This window comes from Antennarius striatus, chromosome 22 (assembly GCF_040054535.1).
Source record: "Antennarius striatus isolate MH-2024 chromosome 22, ASM4005453v1, whole genome shotgun sequence".
Lineage (NCBI taxonomy): Eukaryota > Metazoa > Chordata > Actinopteri > Lophiiformes > Antennariidae > Antennarius > Antennarius striatus.
Window position 1 is genome coordinate 602488 of NC_090797.1, and position 27332 is coordinate 629819.

The window sequence follows — 27332 nt, forward strand, 5'->3', positions numbered from 1 at the left end:
ATAGATAGATAGATAGATAGATAGAGCCACACACACACTCACACACTCATTCCTAATGTTTTGAGTTATTTGTTCTGTTCTTTTGTTTAAAGATTATTTTTTAAATGTGACGTCAAACGTTCCACCGCCATCACAGCCGAATAAATCATTAAAATGTGACTGTGGACTTATTTGAAGCTGAATGCTAAGCTAATCATTTTAATGTTTTCTCTTTCACTCTAAGGTGGGAACAAAACCTTATTAGGCTTGTACAGAGTTCCACACCTGACAGGTTGTCTGCTTGTACTGAATTGTGATGATGATGATGATGATGATGATGATGATGATGATGATGATGATGAAGGTCTCTTCAGGCCTCCATCCGTCTCATATCGAGGTCAGACTCTTGTTTTCTTGCCTCCAGACGCTCCTTCTTCCACTTCAGCGCTCCTCGTCCTCCACTCAGTGTTCTTCGTACTGCATGTCTACTGTGTACTTGTTGTGTACTTAGTGTGTACTTACAGTATACTGTGTACTTGTTGTGTACTTAGTGTGTACTTACAGTATACTGTGTACTTGTTGTGTACTTACCCTGCCTTGTATACCTTCTTGAGTTTAGACATTAAAGGCTTGGCGGACCTCTCCTTTAATCTGCAGCCAGGTGTGTGTGTGTGTGTGTGTGTGTGTGTGTGTGTGTGGTGTGTGGTGTGTGTGTTTGGGAAGATTCCTGAGGCGAGTTGGGACAGGACGGGCTTTTCAAATACCTGTGTGTGTGTGTGTGTGTGTGTCTGTGTGTGTGTGTGTGTGTGTGCGTGTGTGTGTGTGTGTGTGTGTTTTTCTGTTAGTGTGTCTGCAGCTCGTGCCTTAACGCAGCAGCTCGCGGCCTGACACACTCTGACGTCATCACGAAGGTCTTGTGATGAAGAGGAGGAGGGGCCGTGGGCTCAGCAGAGACGCAGGATCGGCGTCCATTTTTAAAGACGACCGCGGGCATCACCATGGTGACGACAGTGTTTTGGTCACGTGACGCAGCAGGGCTCGGTAGACTGAAAACTACTGCTGGGAAACAGAATATTATGGTCTTTGTGACCGTCTGAAGCCTTTTCCCAATATGGTCACATCCTGTGTGGACGGGGGTCACTTTACCACCAACGTTGGTGGTGACGTCACCCCCTGGAGGAGGGGGGACATCACCGTATCAATATGAATGATTACTGATTCCTCTCTCTGCTGTGAATGAATGAAGGCGCGCGCCAGGTCAATCAATGACGTCACATTAATATTTAAAAAAAAATTTAAAAGGAAAAAACACCTGCTGGCATTAGGGGCGCGCGCGGACCGCACCGGCCCGCGTGCCTCGCGGGCTCCTTCACGGTCATCACCCCGCCCCCCCCCTCTCCTCCGGAGACCACAGAGAGGCTCGCGGGTAGAGTTCCGGCAGGGGGAGGGGGGTAGAGAGACCCACACAAAGAGCAGCGGAGGCGCGAGGGAGAGAGAGAGAGAGGGATTGGTCGAGAGACGCAGGCCGGCAGCGCGAGGGGGGGTGGGTCCGTTAGCGCGGAAGCTAACGCTAGCTAGCCATGTTGCTGTCGCTGCTCCCCCCGCCGCTGCTGCTGTGTGTCTGCTAGCGGGCCGCCCTGGACTCCCTATCCGCCCTGAGGTGCATCATGCCCGGCTGGAAGAAGAACATCCCGGCCTGTCTCCAGCCGGACCAGGAGGGAGGTAAGACCGGATAGACCGACCCGGTGAGGCTCAGCCCGACCGGCGCGAGTGTCCGTGTGTGTAGTACATACCTGTGTGTGTGTGTGTGTGTGTGTGTGTGTACTAATTATCCCCGGTGTGAGCTCGTGCGCACGGTGCAGCCGCTACAGATCATGCAGACGGTGGTGCTCGTGCGGACGGTGTGTGTGTGTGTGTGTGTGTGTGTGTGTGTGTGTGTGTGTGTGTGTGTGTGTGTGTGTCTGTGTGAGTGTCTGTGTGTGTGTGTGTGTGTTGAAATTAGTGGAAGTTGTAACTGATAGCGTGTGTGTGTGTGTGTGTGTGTGTGTGTGTGTGTGTGTGTGTGTGTGTGTTAATCTGACGCAACGGGTGAGGTTACCGTGACGTTGCGGTGATTTCACGGCTCCTGTGTGTGAACGTGTGGATCGGTTCCACCGGAGCTCGCTCTGCGGCTAACGGGCTACCGGGAACCGGAGGCTCCACCGACGGGTCCGTCCGTGTTTGTGTAACGACCACCGTGCTGGTGTGTCCGGTGTGACGGTGAAATGTGTGACCGGCTCGGTGTGAGAGGAACACCGGCTGGACCGGTGACGGTTCACCGTTACATGTGTGACGGTACCGGTGTGTGTGTCCGGTTCTTCTGTAATGGAGGCTGCAGTGTGTGTTGGTGTGTGTGTCCGTGTATATCATATCATCATTATTACTAGATAAAACATCTTCAGTCTTTAACAAATTAATCAACAAACACATCGGATGAAATTAAAATATAAAAACCGACTTTAATGACCAAAATTCTGTAGAACTTTTGTGACGTCCTCCAGACGGCAGAGGGCGCTGGCGGACATTAAAAGAATTTATACAATAAGAAGAGCCATCGGAGCACAGCAGCAAGCTGATTGGAGGTTTGATCAGCCAATCAGCATCATCTGTGTGTATCAGGACCTGGAAGCAGAACCAGAACCAGAACCTGGAGTTGGTTCACGACCAGGAAGCTGCTGATGGAGATCTGGGACCTGATTGGATGAAGATAACTAGATGACCATTACAGCTGCTGTCTGCTTTCCTCCATCAGCTCCATCTTCAAATGGAGCTAATTGGCTGGAGGTCCTGTTGCTCCGCCCTAAGCAGGAAGTGTACGTCTGTTAGCTTCCAGATTAGCATCGTTGGCATCAGATTGGACTGGTTTTCATGTCAACAAGATGAAGAAGAGGAAGACCATTGAGATGAGTTACCTTCACCTGAACGATGATGTCACCATTCAGTCCACCTTCCTGCCACACACGTGTCATGAATGACTTCTCCAGACGTGTTCCAGCGGATCCAGTCTGCTCTGGTTCTCCGTTTACATGTGGTGTCGGATTCACACCACTTTTAGCTCCTGTGTTTGAACAACAACCATAGAACGAGACGAGAGAACCTGGTCCTATAGTGTCCTCTGAACGTTAGTCCAGTATAGTCCACTGTAGTCCAGTATAGTCCACTGTAGTCCACTTTAGTCCACTGTAGTCCAGTATAGTCCACTGTAGTCCACTGTAGTCCAGTATAGTCCACTGTAGTCCACTGTAGTCCAGTATAGTCCACTGTAGTCGACTTTAGTCCACTGTTGTCCAGTATAGTCCACTGTAGTCCAGTATAGTCCACTGTAGTCCACTTTAGTCCACTGTAGTCCAGTATAGTCCACTGTAGTCCAGTATAGTCCACTGTAGTCCACTATAGTCCACTGTAGTCCAGTATAGTCCACTGTAGTCCACAGTAGTCCTTCATTTTCCACTGTAGTCCGTTATAGTCCACTGTAGTCTACTGTAGTCCACTGTAGTCTACTATAGTCCACTGTAGTCCACTATAGTCCATTAAAGTCCACTATATTTTATGTTTTTAATTAATTTTACTTGCAATATTTGAGCCACTTTGTCTTTTATCTATAATGTTTGTTCTTTTTATTTATTCGTCTGTACAGCACTTTGGTCGACTGCGGTTGTGGTAGATAGATAGATGGATAGATAGATAGATAGATAGATAGATAGATAAATGGATACTTTAATAATCCCAGAGGAAATTGCACATATCCACTGCTTAGCCAGGGTGGCGCAGTGGTTAGCGCTGCCGCCTCACAACACGGTGGACCCGGGTTCGAGTCCTGCTCTGCGGAGTTCGCATGCTCTCCCAGTGTCTGCGTGGGTTCTCTCCGGGTTCTCCGGCTTCCTCCAAAAGCATGCGCTTCAGATTGATTGGCTGTTCCAAATTGCCCGCTGGAATGAGGGTGTGTGTGCATGGTTGTATGTCTTTGTGTGTGGCTCCGCGGTGCACTGGCGTCGTGCTCGAAGTGTCCCCCGCCTCATGCCCTCTGCCGCCGAAGTAGGCTCCGGCTCCCCGTGACGCGCTGCGGTGGATACAGCGGTGGTGATCTGAAGATGACTGACTGCTCAGCCAAACACCAGGAAAAAACAAAAAAAACAAAACAGGACATACCACAAGACGTACACTACACTAACAGACACATGTAGCACTAACAGGACATGTACTAAAAGAATTACAAAATAAACAGTATAAAATTAAATTAAATCCATTTAACAGCATGCTGACCTCACCACCTCCCTCCTGCTCCTCCTGAGAGAGTCATTGTACCCCCTGATGGCAAAGTGCTCAACAAATAAAGATTGGATTGGATAGTTCATTATCCACTGTAGTCCACTATACTGTAGTCCACTATAGTTCATTATGGTCCACTTTAGTGCACTATAGTCCACTATAGTTCATTATGGTCCACTTTAGTCCACTTTAGTCCACTATAGTTCATTATGGTCCACTTTAGTCCACTATAGTCCACTATAGTTCATTATGGTCCACTTTAGTCCACTTCAGTCCACTATAGTCCACTGTAGTTCATTATGGTCCACTATAGTCCACTATGGTCTGTTATATAGTCCAGTTTACTTCAGATGTGCTCTTACTTCATCTTGTATTAACTGTCGTCACGGTAACAATGTGTTAGAGTCACAGCATGACATCATCGCTTAGTTTAAGGCGATGACGCAGAGAAAATTACACACACACACACACACACACATACACGCATACACACACCCACACATACACGCAAACACACACTCATGAATACGCACACACACAGACTGCTGATGTCACAGTTATGTGGCCGTCTTAAGAATTACTGAATCACACCTGTGTTTGTGTGTGTGTGAGTGTGTGTGTGTGTGTGTGTGTGTGTGTGTGTGTGTGTGTGTGTGTGTGTGTGTGTGTGTGTGTTTTTCTGTCTGTCTGTCTCGCTCTGTTTTGGCCTCAAGTTTGTGGACACCTGGAGGTGGTGTGATGTCTGATTCCTCATTGATCAGGTCTATCGATCACCTCACTTATTGATCACCTTTAGCATTGATCCGGTCTCATATCCCTCTAATCGGCTATTAATAACTGTATTTGTTGTTTTGGGCTGTTGCCATGGCGACTGTGTGCCAGTCCTGAACGACAAAGGCGTCTTTGATTTGGTGTGAAGGCAGCATGAATGCCACAGCCAGCTGTGAGCAGGAGAAGTGCATCATGGGTGATGTAGGAGCAGAAGTGTTCTCAAAGCGTCCACTGGAGGTGGAGTGACTCATCCTGCTGTTGAGGCTCCGCCCCCACCGGTTTGCTGCTGTGATTGGCTCCATTGTTATCGATCGTATGTATTTGATTTCTGTGAAGGTGATCAACTGATTGATGACCTTACAAACAACAATCGATTCATCATTTCTTCTTCTTGACCAATCAGATGTGACATAAGGATCATGTGACCTGTGGCCAGTTTGTAGAGTATAACCTTTTATCTCTCTCGTCCAAACTGGTTTTAAGACGTCCTGAGTCGCTGTTTGTTTGAATGAATGTGTGTGTGTGTGTGTGTGTGTGTGTTTTGTGTGTGTGTGTGTGTGTGTGTGTGTGTGTGTCCATTAAGAATCCAGGTCAGTCCATTAAGTCATTCATTCGTCAGTTGTGTTTGTCGGACTGCGCCTCAGGCGTTATCTATCCGTCCATCAGTCAGTCTGCCGGCTGCCCCAGTGCATCATGGGTAATTCTTTCAGCAGACCTCTAAATGTGTCTTGTCTCTCTGAAGGCTGTAGTTCTTTAAGTGGCCAGCAGAGGGAGTCAGAGACAACCAACGTGTCCGGCCCCCTGTCTAATTGACCAATCACACGCCAGGAAAGAAAGGCTGACTGTTTCAGGAACTAGACGCTGTGGGCGGGGCTTCAGAGTCCAGACGATTATTGATCCGTGTTGAATCTATTGGTGGCAAATAATTGGTAGCTGATGACACGTCTGGATTAGACATGAGACAGTTCACACACACACAAACACACACTGAGTGAACCTCTCTGACCTTTGACCTCTGACTGACAGCAGTAATTGACAGCTGTGTGACCTCTGACCCCTGTCGTGCCTCAGCAGCTCTTGTATCCCACAATTCCTTGCTGCTTGACAGGGGAAAAATGCTGATGGAAGAATGTCTTGTACACACACACACACACACAGACACACATGCGCGCACACACACACACACACACACACACACACACACACACACACACACATACTGGATGGCCTAGCCTAGCATAAAAACAGGAAGTATTTATTGATGGTGTCCCTAGGCCCAATCCGACGCGTCCTGGTGGGACAGGCCCCGCCTCCTCTTCCTCTGTTCTCCTTCCTATATTTTTTTCCCTTTCATCTTCCTCCTCATCTCCTCTTCCTCGACGCTTCAATTACAGAACACTGTGGAGTTTACACACTCACGTCTGCAGCGCTCCCCTCCCCCTTGCTGGGGGGGAGTGTGTGTGAACGGGGAGGAGGTGAGGACGCTAGGAAAGGAAGGAGGGAAGGAAGGAAGGAAGGAAGCTGATGAAAGAAACGTCACGTCCCCGCTGACTCTTCAACGCACACACACACACACACACACACACACACACACACACACAGTTGCTCACTCGCTGCTCTCACACACCCCTCCTTCATCTCAGCTGTGTGTGTGAGCCCGGCGCCCTGTGATTGGCTGAGGCCGGCGAGATGCACCAGCAGCAGAACGAAGACGGGAGCAGAGAGAGAGGGGGATACAAAGAGCATGTGAGCCGGTGTGTGTGTGTGTGTGTGTGCGTCAGGCGAGCTGAAGTGTATTTGTGGGAGGCGGGCGAGCGAGGGGAAACCTGATCTCTCTCTCTCTGAGGCTCGGCCCGGTTTGGGGCCGGTGCCGGCGGGTCGGGCGATGGAGCGGATCCGGTCCCTGCTGCGTCTCCTGGGCCAGGGGAGGCGGGGGAGGCGTTACCGTGCCGACGACGACTACCAGGAGGGATACGAAGACGTTTACTACTACAACACACACCTACTGAGTGAGTCCCATAGAGAACGACTGGGAGAGAGAGATTAGCAACAGATTACAACTATGTGTGTGTGTGTGTGTGTGTGTGTGTGTGTGTGTGTGTGTGTGTGTGTGTGTGTGTGTGTGTGTGTGTGTGTGTGTGTGTGTGTGTGTGAGTCCATTGGAGATGAAAGTTGCTGTTCACACACACACACACAGACTCAGGTATCCAGGTGATGGGGCACCAGGTGGTTTGTGGGTAATAACAGGGGAGGAAGTGTTGACTGTGGAAAGGAATGTTGACAATGTGGGGAAGACACACACACACACACACACACACACACTCACACTCACACACTCAAGATGATCATGTGTTCTCATGTTTGTCTGACACATTTGAGGCTCCAAACAAAACCTGACACCAAAAATACTGACAAGGTGTTGAGCTGCACTACTGGAGTATTAGAGTACTGAAGTATTCGAATACTGGAGTGTTATACTAACTACTATTAGACTATTGTACTACAGTAATCCCTTGCTTATTTACGCTTGAAGATGCACGGCTTCACTACGTCGCTGATTTCTAGTAGGTAGTCATGTGAAACCGTACACGCATTTTATTGGCTGACAGCATCCGGAAGTGCACTAAGTTCAAAGACTCACTGAACGCAGCTCACGTCTGTGTATTAAAGAAACACTCAAAAGTGCTTTAAACAGTCTATCAGAGTGTTGTAAAGGTAATACAGGTAGAAGGTGGTTTAATATCAGTATGTGGGGGTTCAGAAATGTTTAAATTATCGTAAATAATAAGATAAATAGTTTGTCACCATAACACAGAACTTGGTTCTTCTCTGGTGGACCTGGAATGCATTAACCGCTAGGAACACGAAGCCCTTTGAGACATTGTTTGTGAATCTGGGCTATATAAAAATAAATAAACTTGAAACTTGAAACTAGGAACGAGGGATTACTGTATCAGAGTACTATAGTATTAGAGTACTGGAATATTACACTGCTGGAGTATTAGATAACTGGACTAGTGGAGTACTGGAGTATTAAACTACTAGAGTATCAGAGTACTGGAGTTGGTGGGAGACTGCAGCGGTCCTCGTGGCGTCCTATTGGTCGTTGGGTGAACAGGTTGTTAGTCAGGCTGCTCATTGGCCCCGCCTCCTTCACCCTCAGGAGGCGGGGCTTTGGAGGGACTCCTCCTCTTAGACGGTCAGGTCTTTTTGATGCAGCATCATTTATATCATGCTAGCATCTTTCAAGCTAAATGCTAATGATGTCTGGCACCACTTGTAAACAAAGGAATCACATGACCTGTCACTTCTGATCCCTCTGATTGGTGGTTCAGGAGCTCCTGGACCTGATGCTGGTGAATGCTACTCCCTGCTAACCGCTAGCTGTTGCTATCTGTCCTGGAGGAGCCTTCAAACCAACCTTTATCGATGCTGACGGCGGTGTGAGCAGTCCGACAGCTGGCTGCGTCTCAGTGACCTCATTTTCATGTGACGACGCATAAATTAACATAATTAACACCCAAATGAGGCGGAACGATGTTCCGACGGGTTCGTGTGCTGAAACACGAGCTAATTAACGCTCTGAGCAACAACTAGCTTAGCGCCATGGACCTGTCGGCGGCCTCGCCGCGCTGCGATCCGATTCGTCTCCGCTGAACGAAAACAGGAAGAGAGAACAGAGAGAACAGGAAGTTTAATTAACGGCGTAACGTCTGGGGGTTTGAACACTTCACCTCATTATTCTGGAGATGATGTTTAATTAGTTCCAAATTAAAAACCACTTTCTGGACTAATTCCTCCTGAAGTGTCGCCGCCTGAAGTCTGATTTGTGTTCCGTTCCCTCTGATTGGTTGTTGGTGGAGAGGGCGTGTCCTAACTGACTTTAAAGGATGTGGCGTTCTGCAGGGTTCTGTCCTCGACACCTGTAGCACCTGTAACGACCACTGGGGCGGCTCCAGACTGGCGAAGCCCACCGCCGGTTCATCGATGCCGTTTGTTTATGTGTTCGTTTGTTTGTATGTGCTGCTTCATACGAGTAGCGTGTTCTGTTGGGGGGTTCTGTGTGGGGGGCGGTTGCTGGCGGGCCGGTTCCGTCTGGTTCCTCCCGTGTCGGTTCTAATTAGCACTCCCCCCTCTGTGGAGCTCTTATTAGCTCAGTGAGCTCTTTCTTCTTGGTGCAGCGTCGCTCTCCCCCCTCAATTATTCATCAGCTTGTTTCCATGGTAACGCCGGGACGGGTTCATCAGCTCATTATACCGTAACACTCCATGTCTACACAGGAAGCACCGGAACAGCAGGGGAACGACCGGTCCCCACAGAGTCCCCCAAACCGGACCCTCACTGAGTGTTTGGTACCGTCAGCGTGGTACCGCTACAGGTAGAAAGACTCTGGTCCAGTCGGTACCGCTTCATATCATCCTGTTGTTTCTGACCCGTGAGGCTGGAACAGAACTCTGAACCGGGTCTGGGATTCTGATCTGGTTCTCATTGATCCAGTTCTTGTGCTTTTAGGTCAAAGTTCTGTTGGTTTGGTTGGTTCAGATCTAGTGGTTCTGGTGGTTCTGGTTCCTCTGGCTCTTCCTGCTTCTAGAACACATGTGTCAAACTCAAGGCCCCGGGGCCAAATGTGGCCCACCGCATCATTTAATGTGGCCTGTGAGAGAATAAAAGGTCAGAGTGTCTAAAAGTAAATACAGTAGGTCAAAAGTGTGCTTTGACCAAAACTACATTTCCCACAATGCAGTAGTTCAGCCCGTTTTAACTCTGACTAAACGTTGTGAACAAAGTTAATGTCCTAACGTGTGTCTGATGTTATTTTTCTTTATTGATTGATAGTTTGATCCTTGATTGATGGAGTTCTGTTGGTTTAATAACCTGACAAATGAAAAGGATTTATGTTAGAACAGAGAAACAAACAAACATGTTTTTTCTGTCTAACTGTAATGTTTGGAACTAGAATCAGTCAGAAATTCAGTTATTAAACATCAAGGAGTAGTTACATTTAGTTACATTACACTGAGTTACATTTAGTTACATTTATTAGTTACATTAAGGAGTAGTTACATTTAGTTACATTACACTGAGTTACATTTAGTTACATTTATTAGTTACATTAAGGAGTAGTTACATTTAGTTACATTACACTGAGTTACATTTAGTTACATTTATTAGTTACATTAAGGAGTAGTTACATTTAGTTACATTACACTGAGTTACATTTAGTTACATTTATTAGTTACATTAAGGAGTAGTTACATTTAGTTACATTACACTGAGTTACATTTAGTTACATTTATTAGTTACATTAAGGAGTAGTTACATTTAGTTACAATACACTGAGTTACATTTAGTTACATTAACTAGTTACATTAAGGAGTAGTTACATTTAGTTACATTACACTGAGTTACATTTAGTTACATTAACTAGTTGCATTAAGGAGTAGTTACATTTAGTTACATTACACTGAGTTACATTTATTTACATTTACTAGTTACATTTGACCCTCTCAGGACAGCCGCTATGCTGATTGTGACTCTCAGTGGAGATGAGTTTGACAGTTTGACCCCCCCATTTCAGAGGGTTCTAGTGCTGGAATTTTCTGTAGTCGTTTTTGTTGTAGCAGCAGGTTTGTGTTGATGTTCTGATTTTAACAATAGTAGAAATAGCACTCATAATAGTAATAGTAATAGTAATAGTACTAGTAGTACTGTTAACTGCTTTATTTCCACAAGAGCTAAATTTTTAACATCTCTGATTTGATCCTCTGTAGAAAGATTCTGTAACATGAGTTAAATATATACAACTGTCATTACTACAGACAGTACTATTGACAGTACTACATCAGTACTACTGACAGTAGTACTAACAGTATTACATCAGCACCCTGTGTTACTGTGTCCTCTCCAGCAGGGGGCAACAGAGACTCCTTGAACTGAACAGCACAGATGACAGTCAAGTAGAGTAGGACTTTATTCATCCCTTCAGGAGGGTCCATCAGGGAAATTAGTTTCTCCATCACATGATCTGTCATCAATAACAGGATAATCAGCCTGAACTGATAATCAATAATAACACAACAGAATCAATGACGACACAATCAATCAATTAACACAAAATCAATTTAATGTATTATCAATAGAAAAGGATCATAATTGATGAGAAAGAGAGAGAGAGTGTGCGTGCGTGTGTGTGTGTGTGTGTTATTGTCTCCCTAATCCTCTGTAATCTGACTCTCTCTGGACACGCCCTCCCCCATCATCAGCCAATCAGAGACAGTATGTTAGTCTTCTTTTAAACCAAGTACCACTAGTAGTACTATTGTACTCTCTAATCCAGTAGTGATATTGATGATATTGGTGGTATTGATCGTCACACACCAGCTGTGAATCTACCTGTGCTCCAGTGTGTATCGGTGCTCTCCTGGCTCGACGTTAGAACTGTGGTGATGTCATCCTGATGTCATCACTGTCATCGGTGTGGCATGGGAGAACAGGTTGTAAACTGGGTCAAATGGAGACAGAGGGGAGAGTTGCATGATGGGAAATGTAGTATTCAGCGTTTTTAGCGGAGGCTGACGTCAGGATGGGGGGATCCACTCTCCTTCCTTCCTTCCTTCCTTCCTTCCTTCCTTCCTTCCTTCCTTCCTTCCTTCCTTCCTTCCTTCCTTCCTTCCTTCCTTCATCTCTCTTCCTACAGCTCCTTCCATCCTTCATGCTTTCCTTTTCTTTTATTGTTTCCCAATCGGATTTTTCCTTCCATTCCATCATCCCTCCATCCATTATAAACCAGCCGAAAGCTGGAGCAGCCTCCCACCTCCCTCTTCCTCTCCTCCTCCTCTTCCTCCCAGCTGCGCAGACGCTGCCTCCCCCTCCCCCTTCTCTCTCTCTCCTCCGCTGCCCCATTTCATGGAGGAGCTTCACATCTGCAGCGTTCCCTCTCTCTCTCTCTCTCTCTCTCTCTCTCTCTCTCTCTCTCTCCTCCTCTCATCTCCATGATGGTTTCCTCTCGACCGACTCATCCATCGCTCTCAGACGAAGAGGAGGAGGAGGTGTAGTTCGTGGCATCTGCATGGCGCTGGGGGGGAGGCGACGCTCGTCTCGTCTTCACCATGATCGCTGTGTCGTTTAAATGTCGCTGCCAGATCCTTCGCCGGGTGAATAAAGGTAGAGAGACATAGAGAAAGACCGGGAGAGAGAGGCTGCATGTGTGTGTGCGTGTGTGTGGTCGAGAGTCATTTGGTGTCAATGCTGACATTGAGGAGAGAGAGAGGTGTGTGTTCAGTGGATGGATGCAGGTATCTTTGGGCGAGAGACCTACAGAGTGAATGATCAGAGAGAGAGAGATGGTCTTATTTTCCTGAATGTAATATTGATGGTGTTGAGAAAGGAGGAGTGTGTGTGTGTGTGTGTGTGTGTGTGTGTGTGTGTGTGTGTGTGTGTGTGTGTGTGTGTGTGTGTGTGTGTGTGTGTGTGTGTGTGTGTGTGTGTGGTGGAGGGAGTCCTCATCCCGGCGCCAGACGTGTCCTCGTTATCGGACGCCTGCAGGTAAACACAGCTTTGAATTAGTGTGCGTTATGCAGACTGCAGAGATTACTGTGTCACTTCCTGTGTCACTTCCTGTGTCCACTATGTGGCGCTAGAGTTGAGATTTTATCCACCACATTTCAGGTCCATCATGTCAGATGAATCCTAAAGTCAAAATGGTGGACTTCCTGTTGGAATTTGTGGTGGACTTCCTGTTGGACTTCCTGTTGGGTTTTACAGGGTGGACCACAGTTCTAGACGTGATGGTTCTGTCCGGGGAACCTTCAGCGTTCAGGTTCTCATGAAATGCAAACATTTAAAGATGGAGCTTCGCAACCAGTTGAGGAACCCCTGGAGCCCCTGAACTGGTTTAAACCTGCCCCCCGGCTTCAGAACCCGCTGGGGGAAACGGTGGGACCTGTATCTGCTTCAGACCGGAGGACCGCCCAGGGGAGCTTAGTCTTCAGTCTCAATCATCTTTTGGTGTGTTTCAGATGAGGGGCCGTACACCAAACACTCCGCCGGGTCTCGACCCTCAGATGGAGCGCTGGCCATCAGGAGACAGAGCATACCAGGTAAGATCCATGGTCTACATCTTGTTGTTCTGCTGCCTTGGTTCTCTAGAGTCTCCTTTTTTAGCTGTAGTCCCCAGCAGCCGGTGGGTTATTGGTTCTAGGACTCCGCTGTGAGAACTTTGTGGTTTGGTGGCCTGAGATCACTGTTATTGAGAAGACCTACAAAGACCTGTTAGACCCTTAGAACAAGCTCAAAGACAGAAACCGTTCTGGAGCCATTGGAGTTCTTCCAGAGGAATGTCTGGAGCCGGTCCACCGTGAACCCTAACTAGCTAGACTCAGTAGAGTTAACGCTGGACAAACTAACAGGTGTTCTGTAGGGGTTCTGGTCAACCTGAAGAACCAGAATTTGTAAATGTTGGAGGTCTGGAACCTCAAAGAACCAGTAAGTTTAACTGGTCCTGGTCTGGAACCCCTTAGAACCAGTGAGTTTAACTGTCTGAACGAGTCAGCTGATCCGGTAGCTCTTTTGTTAGCGTTGCGTTCACTAGCCACTTGTCTGCGGGACACTGTGGGATGTTGAGGCCACATAGCAGAGAACCCATCCACAAGTCAGGCGTCACCGGGTCTGGATCACAGAGATGGACGTTCTGCCTGGTTAATATTAAAGTCCAGCGTCCGACTGAAACGCGACTTCCTGTTTGATCCCCTGACGACGGCTTCTGTTAGAGTAATTTGGGTCACCCTCGTCTCTCCAGCGACTAAATATTCAATTAGTCTGATCACATAGATTCAGAACCGAGTTCAGTTGGTCCATGTTATCAGGTGGTTAGGTGTTGTTAACTTATCACCTGCTCCCGGTGTGATGTAGATGAGTTTCGGGGCTGCTCAGTGGTGGAGCTGACGAAGAAGGAAGGGACGACGCTCGGATTGACAGTGTCAGGTGGCATCGACAAAGATGGGAAGCCCCGGGTGTCGAACCTACGCCAAGGAGGCATCGCTGCCAGGTAACGCATCACCCATCTGTCCTGTTTCCATAGTTACCAGTTCAGTGTTTGCCATTCATACCCAGGTAACCTACCCACATATGTAAACAAAAGCAGGAGAACGTTTTTTCAGGTCTTATCCGACCTCTCTGGGGTATTCTAAGGATCTGCCCTCTTGATCCAGAGCCACCTCTTGCTCAGGGGCATAACTGTTGGCTTTCTTTTCTTAACACCATGATCATGTGACACCTTTTGAATCCCCAACAACCCATCTCGACAGGTTAACACAAGCTGTGCTTCCTTGATCTCTGGTACATCCTCTTGTTGCTCCCGCCAAAGTCCTGGGACTCTGAACAAGAATGTTGTTTGGTCAAAGCAGCTGACTTTCTATAGCTTTCAGGACAGTCTGTGGTGCTGTCATGCCCAGGACCCAGAATGCATTGCATCAGACACATTACCCCTGTCCTCAAAGCCTGTTCCTGCTAGTGGGACCATTGGCGTGGTGGCTCCATGAAGTTTTGTGTTTGTTCGGTAGTTTAAAGGCCTGGTGGCCAAATAATTGCCAATGAGCTAACATCCGAGGTCTGGTTCCAGAAGGGGGGCCCATGGTCCCCTCCCTGGATAAGGTCTTCAGACTATATTCAGTCTGGCTCCTCGCCTGAGTCCATTTTGCCTTGGGAGAGACAATCAAAGTTACAGAGGCATCGGTATCTTATGAAGTTCTTTCTGCTGACTCCCTTCAAAAGTCTTCTAGACAACTTTGTGGGGTAATTCCAGGGTAGACCCAGGAAACCCTAGTGGATCGTATCGCCTTCAGAGAGAAGACATCTCAGAATCCTCCAGGAGGAACTGGGAGGTGCTTCTGGGGAAAAGTCCATCTGGAATATCACCTATCTGTTCTTCCTTTGAAATAAATTGTGCTCTGGGTTGTGGGTGGGGCTTCTCTCCATCCCTGAGGCAGGTGGTGTCTGACTGTTGCCCCTGGTAGTGTTGTTGATCACACTCTGACCCATACCATGAGGAATCTGGTTGTTCCAGTGGCGATCAAGCTGAAAGAGCCTAATAGCCTAGAAATACCCAATAACGGCAGTCCAACCTTGACACGACTTGCGATTTGGAGTCCATCCATCATGCACACTTTAGACGCCTCCAGAAAGCCTTCAGTCTGGATGACTTTAAACATCTAACAGGGACACCTGCGTGAAACAAGCCTTCGCCTGCTTCCATGTCTGAATGTGACTGAGGTGACCTTCTTGCAGGAGTGACCAGCTAAACGTGGGCGACTACATCCGTGCCGTTAACGGCATCAACCTGGCCAAGTTCAGACACGACGAGATCATCAGTCTACTGAAGAACGTCGGCGAGCGAGTCGTGCTGGAGGTCGAGTACGAGCTGCCGCCTGTCTGTAAGTAGGACTGCAGCAGGAGTACTACGAAGGAGTGGGAATGTAGTACCGGAGGAATGCAGTAATGTAGAGGACTAGACTGCAAGACTATAGTATAGAACTGTAGTATGGCACTGTAGGACTGGACTGTAGGACCATAGTACTGTAGGACTGTAGTATAGGACTTTAAGACTACATTACAGGACTGCATCATTGTAGTACTGTAGGAATAGACTGTAAGACTGTAGTACTGGAAGAATGTGGTAATGTAGTACTGGAGGATTGGAGGAGTGTAGGACTACTGTAGGAATGTAGGACTCTGGTACTAGAGGAATGTAGTAATGTAGGACTGTAGTATTGAAATACTGTAGAACTAGACTTTAAGGTTGTAGTAATGTGGGACTGTAGTACTGTAGGAATGTACTGTAGTTCTGTGGTAATGTAGGGCTGGAGTATTGTACTACTGTGGTATAGGACTGTAGTACTGTACTATTATAGAACTGTAGCATTTTAGAAATGTATGACTAGACCTTAGGACTGTAGTGTAGGACTGTAGGACTGGACTGAAGGACCATAGTACTGTAGGAATGTAGTATTTTAGTGCTGTAGGACTGGACTGGTGGACTGTAGTATAGGACTGTAAGACTAAATTATAGGACTGTAGCATTGTAGTACTGTAGGACTAGACTGTAGGACCATAGTACTGTAGGCCTGACACTGTGTTTCTGTTGCAGCGGTGCAGGGGTCAGGGGTCATGTTTAAGAACATTGAGGTGACGCTTCACAAAGAAGGAAACAGCTTTGGCTTTGTTATCAGAGGTGAGGAGTGTGTGTGTGTGTGTGTGTGTGTGTGTGTGTGTGTGTGTGTGTGTGTGTGTGTGTGTGTGTGTGTGTGTGTGTGTGTGTGTGTGTGTGTGTGTGTGTGTGTTTTCATACATGACGGGCTGTGTGTTTGCAGGAGGTGCCAATGAGGACAGGAACAAGTCTCGCCCGATCGTCATCACAAACGTCCGTCCTGGTGGTCCGGCTGAAAGGTGAGTGACCCCCCTTCCCCGCCCCCCCCTCCCATCTGAAGCTGATATTCTGACTCTGCCCTCCCTCCAGAGAGGGAACCGTCAAACCAGGCGACCGGTTGCTAAGCATCGATGGGATTCGTCTCCACGGCAGCAACCTATCAGAGGCCATGAGCATCCTGAAGCAGTGCGGACAGGAAGCGACGCTGCTGGTCGAGTACGACGTGTCAGTGATGGGTCAGTCAACTGTTACTGGTTTAACTGGTTCACCACCAGGACCCTGAATGCATCACGAACACGTTACATAAACCTGATGATCATCTGCATAATGACATTAAACCTGGACCTAACACCACGCATTCAGTTCTAAATTAAGAACTTCTCTGTCCTGGGTTAGATTCTGTTGCCACGGCATCCGGGCCGCTGCTGGTTGAAGTTGCCAAGGCGACCGGCTCCAGTCTGGGCGTGGCTCTGTCCACCTCCATGTACTGTAACAAGCAGGTGATCATCATCGATAAGGTGAAACCAGCCAGTATAGCAGACAGGTACGTGACTTCTGACCCCAGCCACTAGTTTGTTGTTGTAGCGCCTGTACCGGTGGCACGGTGACAGCAGTAACACCTGGGCGGGTTTATGTGTGTGTGTGTGTGTGTGTGTGTGTAGGTGCGGCGCCCTTCACGCAGGGGACCACATCCTGTCGGTTGACGGGAAGTCCATGGAGTTTTGTTCTCTTGCCGAAGCGACTCAGCTGCTGTCTGCTTCCTGTCAGACGGTGCGCATGGAGATCTTGCCTCAGCATCAGGCCCGACCGGCCCTGAACGCACCGCAGCACGGTACAGCCACAGCGCAGCGGGCCCGCTTGACCTCAAACGCACCACAACACAGTTTCTGTCTTAATATTTAATAAACATGAAGGCAGGAAGTTGTTAACGTTAACATCACAGCTGCTGCAGCTCCTACTTGACTTTTGACCTCTGACCTTTCCTCCTGTCCTAACCTGTCCACCTCCTTTGTGTGTGTATGTGTGTGTTTTGTATGTGTGTGTGTAGTCAAGGTGCAGCGTAGTCCCCGCCCCCTTCCCTGGGAGACTGGAGGCTCCGCCCCAATCCTCCCCCCTTACCACTACAATACGTACCACCCTGACCAATCAGCTGCCAGATCGCACAACCGCCATACAAACAACCCTTGTACGTCCGCCCCTCGCTGGCTCTGAAGTGTGATGACGTTTTGATGAAGAGTCCTCCCCTCCTCCTCACCCCTCTCTCTCTCCCCCCTCCCCCCTTGCAGCTCTCAGCCACTCGTTCTCTCCCGGCTCCATGTCGGCCTACAGTCTCTCGTCCCTCAACATGAGCACCCTGCCCAGGAACATGTATCCCACAAGTCCACGGGGCACGCTGATGAGGAGGAAGGCTAAGAAGAAGGACTTCAAGAGCTCCTGTGAGTCTGACCTCTGACCCCAGAGGCTGACATGAACCTGTCAGACGAAGACGTGACCCGTCTGTCTGTCTGTCTGTCCGTCAGTGTCTCTGGCCTCCAGCACCGTGGGTCTGGCCGGTCAAGTCGTTCACACGGAAACCACAGAGGTCACGTTGCTAGGCGACGGAATCATGGGGTTCGGCCTGCAGCTGCAGGGCGGGGTCTTCGCCACGGAAACGCTGTCGTCACCGCCGCTCATCGCTTACATCGACCCCGACAGCCCGTCCGAGAGGTGATGACATCACGCTGCTAGCAGTGCTAGTAGTACTAACACTGGTACTACTGACAGCGGTTGTCATTGTCGTCATCGTTGTTGTTGTTGCCGTTGGCATCCAGGTGTGGCATCCTGCAGATCGGTGACAGGATCTTGTCCATAAATGGAGTTCCTACTGAAGACTCCACCCTGGAGGAGACCAATCAGCTTCTCCGAGACTCGTCCATCACGGCTCAGCTCACGCTGGAGATCGAGTTCGACGTGGCCGGTACTCACCACTCACCCAACGTTCTTCTGGACCCCGGTTTGGGTCGGGGTCAGGGGTCGCTGACGGGTGTGTTTGTGTCCCCCAGAGTCCGTAGTCCCCAGTTCAGGAACGTTTCATGTGAAGCTTCCGAAGAAGCCGGGGGTGGAACTGGGAATCACCATCAGCTGTAAGTCCAGGGGGTGTGGTTCCACACGGAGGTCCGGTTCTGTCCTGACGCTCTTTCCTGTGTCCACAGCACCGTCCAATAGGAAACCAGGAGACCCTCTGATCATCTCCGACATCAAGAAGGGCAGCGTCGCACACAGGTAGGCCACCGGTCACACCAGAACCGGTTCAGGTCCAGACCCACAAGACCAGCAGCTCAGGACCGTCTGGATCTGACCGGAAGATTTGGGCTTCTGTGAATCCACCGTGTGTGTGTGTGTGTGTGTGTGTGTGTGTGTGTGTGTGTGTGTGTGTGTGTGTGTGTGTGTGTGTGTGTGTGTGTGTGTGTGTCCTCAGGACGGGGACCCTGGAGCTGGGGGACAAGCTGCTGGCCATTGATAACGTACGGGTGGAGAGCTGCTCCATGGAGGAGGCGGTGCAGATCCTGCAGCAGTGTGAGGAGCTGGTGAAGCTGAAGATCCGCAAAGACGAGGACAACTCCGGTAGAACTGGCGCCACCACCGTGTGACCTTCAGGGGGCGGGGCCTGGTGCGTGGGGCTTAAATGACTCCATCTGTATTGCAGACGAACAGGAAGTGTCGGGCAGCATCATCTACACGGTGGAGCTGCAGCGCTACGGCGGCCCCCTGGGGATCACCATCTCCGGCACTGAGGAGCCCTTCGACCCCATCATCATCTCCTCCCTCAGCAAGGGGGGCCTGGCTGAGAGGTAGGCTCCGCCCACGCCAGTCAGGCACCAGAAATTAGAGCGTTGCCGTGGTGATGGAGATGTAATGTTGTGTTTTAGATGTGAAGGGTGTGAGTTTGGTTCCCAGGGGAGGGTCTGACCCGGGTTGTGGGTTCCTGTGTGTTGCTCCAGGACCGGGGCGATCCACGTCGGGGACCGGATCCTGGCCATCAACAGCAGCAGCCTGAAGGGGAAACCCCTGAGCGAAGCCATCAGCCTGCTGCAGCAAGCTGGAGAGACGGTCACCCTGAAGATCAAGAAGCAGGGAGAACGTAAGAGTCCAGGTCCAGGTTCACGCAGTGAATCAGTCCAGGTTCACGCAGTGAAACGATTCTTCTCTTGTCTTTAGTGTCAAGCCCAAAGTCCTGTGTGATTGGTCCGGGCCTGTCACCAGGGGAAGGGATAGACCAGGAGCACCGGGATGGGGAGGAGGAGCCTGTTGTCATGGTAGCGCCTCTGTCGAGCCAGAGGGTGTTCAGCACCCTGCCGTCGGTGGACAGCGCTGTGGAATCATGGGACGGATCCAACGTGGACAGCAGCTTCACCACAACGGGTTCGTAGCCCGCTGCCACACAACTCCCATGATGCCTCACTGCCTCAGTGTGCCTGCTGGACTGACTCAGGCTGTATGTGTAGCTCCACTCTTTCAACAGGCTCCTTATAATTTCCATGAGTGGCACAACGCCAAGGCGACCAACAACCAATCATCTTCCTCCACTCGACAGAGAGCCAATCCCCTGTCAGATCTGGGTCTGAGCGACGATGAGTGGGACCGCCCACCGCTCGGAGGGTGAGCGATTATTGTCTAAAAGGACGACTGGCGATGAAACCAACAAACTAGCTTGTTGAGTCACATCTTAGCCTGATGGATACAGCTAACGCTAACATGATGGACGCAGCTAATGCTAACATAATGGACGCAGCTAATGCTAACATGATGGACGCCGCTACTGCTAACATGCTAGCATGTTGAACACGGATCAATTAAACGATTATGTTTCTGTCTGCAGAGCCGCTATTCTGCCCAGCGGGCTAATCACTGATAGCAGGTACACCTGCTGACCTTTGACCCTCACCTAGTGACCTTTGACCCTCACACATCATCTAATAGTAACCCTCACCTGCTGACCTTTGATCCTCACCTGCTGACCTTTGACCCTCACACATCCCCCATCAGTAGCCCTCACCTGCTGACCTTTGTGTGGTTCTGGCCTGTGATTGGTTTGCCTCCTGACCCCTCAGGTTCTCCGTGGGTCACGACGGGACAGAACCCGACCAGGAGGAGAACTTCTGGTCTCAAGCCCTGGAGGACCTGGAGACGTGTGGCCAGAGTGGGATCCTGAGAGAGCTGGAGGTCAGTGGGGCCAGCACAGGTGGGGGGTGGTAGTAATACTAGTAGTACTACTAGTACTACCAGTAGTACCAGTAATGATACATTTGAAGAAAACCGACCCCTTCTCTTCCAGGAGTCTGGAGAAGAAACGAACCTCCGCCCTCTGGTATCCATCCTCCTCCTGAGCACTAACTCGTCTTCTCCTCCATTAATGTCCCTCCTCTTCCTCCTCCTCTTCCTCCTCCTCTTCCTTCTCTTTCTCTTCCTCCTCCTCTTCCTCCTCTGTCCTTCAGCGTTCTCAGACATGTTCTTGAATGATGTTCTAACAGCAGCTAGCAGTTAGCTACACACACCGTGGCGACGTCATCTAGACAGTAGTGACATCACCCAGCTTCTGGCCAATCACACGTCAGAGTCATGTTGCGCCAGGCATGGCAGTTTTAGCAAGGCATGCTGGGAGAGCTTGCGCAATGCCTGACGGGTGGTTTGTTTTTTTGCGGGTCATGCATGCGTCTGACGAGTCCTACATTCTGATTGGCTGTCTCCTCCATTGCCGTCTCCAGGCAACCATCATGTCGGGTTCCAGCCTCAGCCTGAACCATGACCCCGCCCCACTGCGCAGCACCCTGGGCCGCCAGGCCAGCTTCCAGGAACGCAGCAACTCCCGACCACAGGTGAGCACCGAATCCATAACGCGGCTAACGCTAGCAGGCTTGCCGGTGGTCCCCTGAAGGCTAACCTCTCCTCCGCTCAGGTGACGGCCCGGTCGAACACGTTGCCCTCTGACCCTCAGCGGCGAGCCTTCGCCATGAGGAAGATGAGGCAGGAAGTCAACGAGATCCTGAACCAGAACCCTGTGGAACTCCACAAGGTGACTCGTGCCCGTGAGACGTTTGACGGATACTGGTGTGGCTGTTGATGCTAACGTAGCCTGTGTGTCTAGCTGACCCTGGAGAAGGCGTCCGACCTGGAGGACTTCGGGTTCAGTGTTTCTGATGGTTTGCTGGACCGCGGCGTTTACGTTAGCAACATACGACTCGGTGGCCCGGCGGAGCAGGGCGGTCTAAGGGCCTACGATCGAATACTACAGGTATGTAAACGCAAAGATCTACCGACATGATAGCAGGTCTCTGAGGAGAAATGCGAATGCTAATGTTCCCCATCTTAGTTTGGAGCACTTGTGAGCTAATGTTAGCAGTAATCACCCAAATACCTGAGGCTTGTCATGTGCTTCTCAGTTAGCTTCTATAGCTTCATTATGCTAACAACTAAAAGAGGCGTGGCCCCGTCAGTCTCCTCCCACATGACCCACTGGGCGTCTTTCAGATCAATCACGTGCGGACCAGAGACTTCGACTGCTGCCTCGTCGTTCCGCTGATCGCCGAGTCGCCCAACCGTCTGGAGCTCGTCATCAGCCGGAACCCCACTTCCTGTTCCACGTCCCTGATGGCCAATCACACCGACGGCACTACCAACCGCAGCAACTCCCCTCAGCCAATCAGCAGCGAGGTGGGACCGCCAGAGTTCACCATTGGCCAGGGAGAAGATGGCGGTCCCATCAAATGGACCCAACCAGGAGACGGGCTGGTGGCGGGGCTCGGTGTCGGGATCGGGGTGGGTCAGGTGAACAATAAGTCCTTATAGCAGACCGGATCGGACCAGGTCAAGACCGACCTGACTGGAACAATCCAGAACACTTCGATTCAACCGGTATAGACCCATCCAGACTGGTTCAGAGTGGACCCCAAGGTGCTACCACCCTCTAGATGAACTCTGGCCACTCAAGTCTGACCTTTGAACTGCTAAGGCAGCCTGAAAGCACACTGGAGCAACCCTCATGTTTTTACTGGAACAAGAACTACTGATCCAACTGGAACCACTACAATCTAACTAGTCAGAGGTTAATGGATACTGGTTCTGCTGGTCTAACGGTCCTACTCAAGTCAGGGCTCTGGTCTTAATGGTTCTAGTCATCCGGGCTTCGTGAATCTTGGCCACTGATGCCGTTTAATCCAGTCCGTGATCCGACTGGCCAAAGACTGGCTCGTTTGGGTTTAGTTGTGACAGAACTCATCTGGGTTCTGGGGGGCACTGGGCACTGGTCCAACTGAAGCCAGAGTCACAACCACTGGTCCAACAAATCTGTGGTTCTTTTCCATTGTCTTAGCGTTCATAGAATTTGGGGTACCAAGCACTGACCACTACTTGATTCGAGAACTGTGGCTCCTTATCTCACTAGAACCAGAACGAGAACCCTGGTTTTCTGGCAAAGAACCACAGCAGCACAAAGACTAAAAAGGAACTAAAGAGTCCAGAATCTGCTGACAGACGTGTGGCTCTGGAGACTAGGGATGCTCCGATTAGGCTGTCATTGGGATCGTTCAAACCAGTACCAACTATGGACTGGTGTTGTTGGTTAAACATTTAGAAGAACCCATCCAGAATAAGAAACCCTTTAAAACCCACCACTGTGATTTCTGTCAAAGTCTCAACCTCGCCGGTCCAAAAAAGTCAGAATATTGCTGCTACTCCGAGCAATTCCTCAACCCCCCCATGTCTGGACTGAAGGAAGGAGCGGTCCAGTCCAGACAGTCTTTGAGCAGTACCAGGGTACCCTTTGGGCACTACCAGGGTACTCTTTGGGTTTGGGTCTCCCCTGGATTACTAGTGGTACTGGTTGCTACTAGGTGTGGATAACAATCTAGAAGAATGAGATTCATGAGACCACAAGATGTGGCTGCTCGAATTAGGGTAAGTTTACTTAAACTCTGGGAACTCCAACTTATAAATACGTAGCTAGCTTGTAGCATGCTAACATAGTAGCACCTATGTTTCACCAAGGACTATCTTTGAAGTCCTGGTTTTCGTGATACAGACAAATTCTTGTATCAGACAGCAACCACTTCCTGTTTAGAGAGCGACTGGGTTGTACTGCGGTTGACCTGACCCCAATTTTTAAGCGACATGACTTATTTCAGCATCGAGTTTGGGGTATTTTAATCACAGTGCAGGGGAGGGGCAAGTAGCCAAGGGCTGGGTGAATTTCAGAAGTGTCATAAATGTTGGGTTGGCAGTCATCAGGTCGAGAACTGAAGCTCCTTTCTAAGTGTCAGACTCTGAAAAGTGCCAACATTGTCCACTTTACCCAGTAAAATGGAGCTATCTTAGCTTGTAGCTTAGCTCCTAGCTTGCAAAGTTCAAGTTAGGGGTTGAAAACAGGCAGCCGAAACGATTTGTCAATAAGCAACACAGCCCCCTGCTGTTTCGCAAATCACATCCGTTCTACTTCGAGCGTGTCCGTATGTTCATGCTTGTCCGTATGTTCACGCCTTGTTTAGCTTCCTGGCTACATAGTGAAAAGGGGAGGGACTTATGAGATTTTTAATCCCACAAAAAAGTCAGTCCACCAACAGGAGTAGACAGTTTGAGACGCAGTCAATGCAGACGTGCCTTCAGCCTGCATTCTCCCTACTGTCCAGCAGGGGTGACACCATTTAAAATGAATGGAACAAATAAGGCGAGCTGACAGGAAACTGAGTTTCCTGAAGTCTTTTTCTCCGTACTAGGTCCATCATTTTGACAGAATCAGTGGCATATTAGAATAAAAGAGTAGAATAATGTCGAATCAACGATATTTGATCTTTTATAGGATCAATAACAGATTAATGTCCATCAGAGATCAGCTGATGCCAATCGGAGCATCTCTAAGGAGGACAGAGACAGTTCCCGTTCAGTTTAGTTCTGTGCCAAGAATGATCTGCACGTTGAGGATGATGATGATGACACTGAGCAGTTCAATAAGACTCTTTTTCTACTGTTTACACCTGGTGGACTGGCCACACTGTGTGTATGTTCTGTATGTCTGTGTTAAAGTTGTGTGTGTGCGTGTGTGCGTGTGTGTGTGTGTGTGTGTGTGTGTGTGTGTATGAGTGTGTGTGTTCAACACAAGGCCAGTTAAGCCCCTCCCAACTCGATTCCTTGTCTTGGCTTTGCCCCGCCTCCTCCTCCTTCCCTCAACCAATATACAGGTGGCAATTCTGAGAGTCAGCTGATTGGCTGGAACCAATCAGAAAAAAAAACAAAAAAAAAAACAAAAAACACTTCCATGCCGACCTGGGATTGGTTCTCCTCGACATACAACCGACCAATCACCTCCCAGGAAGAGGCTAAGCATGCCCACACTCCCTCCCCCAGCCACTCCCAGTAACAGTGATCTATTATGCTAATCAATCGATGTTTTTGATTGACTGTTGTCAGTTTTCTCTGTTTGTTTGTTTGTTTGTTTCCATGGCGACTGAACCTGAAAAGATGTAAAATAGATTAAAGCGTTCAGTCTTGTCACTTCACATTCAAACCGTCCAACCTGAAAACGTTTGCCGCATCACCATGACGACGACACGTGAAAAAAATCCTGAGTCAACAGGAAACCTGTGAGTGTGTTTGTGTGTGTGTGTTTGTGTGTGTGTGTGTGTGTGCGTGTGTGTGCTCACCTCAGTCTGAACTCACTATTTAAACCGGCCAATCAGAACCCTCCATCAGTACCGCCTACCAGAAATCCTTCCTTGCTTTAACAACCGGGAGCTGAGCTATGATTGTCTGCGTCTGTGTGGTGCGCTGTGATTGGCTGTTCGACACTGTCACAAACTTTGTTAAATGTGGGGTTAGGAATCTGAAGCACAGTGCTAGCTTGTGGTTAGCATAAAGCTAGAATGCATGATTAGCCTAATGTGATGAGGCGAGGGTTAGCACAAACAGCACAATTCTAACAGTTGTTATGGTCACCACCTAGCAAAATGTTTACCATCTAGTTAGTGCACAGCTAACATACAGCCAGCAAATCTAGATGTTAGCATATGGCTAACATTATACCTGGCAAATGCCAATTAAACAGGTAAAACTTTGTTAGCACACAGCTTACTCAGGGCTGTCTAGCATAGGTTATATGTGGTCACACTTAGCTTGGACAAGGCTAACGAAGTGTTCATTAGCTAGTATTTAGTTACTCTCACCTAGCACAGGACTAACGCACCATAACCATTTAATGGAACATTGGAAATATTTGATTATCAAATAACTAACATGGAACTAGCATCTGTTAACAATGCTTATTTTGCTAAAACACAGCTAACACCTGACTAAAAGTCAGTTATTAGCATTGGATAATGCCTGTCTAACGCAACGGCTACATTGTTAGTTCACAATTGAACTAATTAGGCAATTAAACGATAAGCACAGCCGATGTCAGATTAGCACACAGCTAATATAGAGATGGTACTTTTTAGAAACTGTGCACAGCTATTACCTAGCTAACACACTGGTAACAGAGGGTTAATGCCTCGATAACAGAACTAGGTGTTAGCAGAGGGCTAGCAATGCTAGGATGTGGTGAGCACAAAAATACAACATGGATTAACACCTGGTAAAGAGAGCTAGCTCACAGCTAACCTATGCTATACCTCTGGTGTTCATTTGGTACATGGCTAGCATAGGGCTAACTCAGTGAGTTATCAGTTTGCACATGGTTAGCAACAACCACAGAGCTAACATTACACAAACACTAGTAGTAACTACGAACAGCCTTGCCAGGTGATTAGCACTGTTAGCATGTCAGCGCTGAGGGGCTTCAGGAGGGTTTGAAGTGACACCTAAAGCCATACACATTGTGTGTGTGTGTGTGTGTGTGTGTGTGTTTGTGTGTGTGTGTGTGTGTGTGTGTGTGTGAAAGAGAGAGTGTGTAACATAGCAGGGATTTGCACAAACACACACACATGCACACACACACACACACACACACACTGTGAAATAGTGCGTCAGATTAGTTTCATGTAGCTTCACCAACCAAACTGTATTTTCTTTAAGGAACAGGGATGTTGTAAAGTATTTTTGTACAAATTTAATACTTTGGTAGCATGACGTTCCTGCTGTTCGTCCTGTCGGAACCACTGCCCCCCCCCTCCTCCTTTGTATGACGACTACTGAGCAACAATAAAGATGAAGACCTGCTGGGACCGCCGGACTCTGTGTTTCTGTGTGAAAGGTCAAAGGTCAAACAGCACCACAAAAATAGACCAGAGAACTTTTAACAGAACACCAACGACAACGTCTGTCACTTTGAAAAGAAGACGACTAGTAGTAGCACTTGTAATAGTATTTGTAGTAATAGAAGTAATACTAGTAATGGTAGTAGTAGTATTAGTAGTACTAGTAATAGTATTAGTAGTAATAGAAGTAGTACTAGTAATGGTATTGTTAGTATGAGGAGTAGTGCTATAATAATAATATTAGCAATAATAATGGTAGTAATATTAATACTAGTAATAGCATTAATAATAGAAGAAGTAGTAATAGTATTAGTAGTAATAGAAGTAGTACTAGTAATGGTAGTATTAGTAATAGAAGAAGTAGTGCCATAATGATAATATTAGCAATAATAGTAGTTATAGTAATATTAGTAGTACTAGTAATAGTATTAATATAGTAGTACTTATGATAGTAGTATTAGTAGAAATCCAGGTGGTAGTATTGGTAGTAGTAGTAGTACTGTTAAAAGTCCTACTGAGAGTATTAGTGATATTTGCAGTAGTAGTAGTATTACTAGTCATAGTTGTACTACTTAAGAGTATAAAGTGATTAAAAACCTGTCGGGAAAGGTTCCAATTTTTTTAGTGAA

The 27332-nt window shown here is 48.4% G+C and overlaps 1 protein-coding gene and 1 long non-coding RNA gene across 7 annotated transcripts; one reads left to right on the top strand and one right to left on the bottom strand.

Annotated features, from left to right (window-relative positions):
• Nucleotides 1–1554: 1554 nt before the first annotated feature.
• Nucleotides 1555–26665, top strand: grip1 (glutamate receptor interacting protein 1). 6 transcript variants are annotated; one of them, XM_068307041.1, is made up of 26 exons: nucleotides 1555–1701; nucleotides 13077–13157; nucleotides 13969–14104; nucleotides 15343–15488; nucleotides 16202–16285; nucleotides 16425–16500; nucleotides 16571–16716; nucleotides 16877–17024; nucleotides 17143–17312; nucleotides 17529–17666; nucleotides 17767–17916; nucleotides 18001–18187; nucleotides 18292–18437; nucleotides 18523–18603; nucleotides 18673–18742; nucleotides 18939–19084; nucleotides 19167–19311; nucleotides 19462–19601; nucleotides 19679–19882; nucleotides 19966–20119; nucleotides 20340–20378; nucleotides 20572–20683; nucleotides 21226–21336; nucleotides 21417–21533; nucleotides 21606–21752; nucleotides 21989–26665. In XM_068307041.1, exons 1-26 carry the CDS (start codon nucleotides 1647–1649, stop codon nucleotides 22304–22306), a joined length of 3447 nt encoding a protein of 1148 aa, XP_068163142.1. In that variant the 5' UTR covers nucleotides 1555–1646; the 3' UTR covers nucleotides 22307–26665. The 6 variants fall into 6 exon arrangements, with proteins under 6 accessions (XP_068163142.1, XP_068163139.1, XP_068163140.1 ...); XM_068307038.1 differs by lacking the exon at nucleotides 1555–1701 and adding an exon at nucleotides 6798–7067; XM_068307040.1 differs by lacking the exon at nucleotides 1555–1701 and adding an exon at nucleotides 12032–12222.
• LOC137589441 (uncharacterized) lies at nucleotides 2453–4599 on the bottom strand. Its single transcript, XR_011034176.1, has 2 exons — nucleotides 2931–4599; nucleotides 2453–2818 (listed from the first exon to the last, which is right to left on the bottom strand). It is a non-coding gene; the product is annotated as an uncharacterized lncRNA (long non-coding RNA).
• Nucleotides 26666–27332: the final 667 nt, after the last annotated feature.

What these genes read in the sequence shown, in the direction of transcription:
- grip1 (XM_068307038.1), top strand. Translation starts at nt 6,944, where the DNA reads ATGGAGCGGATCCGGTCCCTGCTGCGTCTCCTGGGCCAGGGGAGGCGG. An exon ending in GAAGGACTTCAAGAGCTCCT is followed by an intron (nt 17,917 to 18,000) that starts GTGAGTCTGACC and finishes TCTGTCCGTCAG; the next exon opens with TGTCTCTGGCCTCCAGCACC. An exon ending in GGGCTAATCACTGATAGCAG is followed by an intron (nt 20,379 to 20,571) that starts GTACACCTGCTG and finishes CTGACCCCTCAG; the next exon opens with GTTCTCCGTGGGTCACGACG.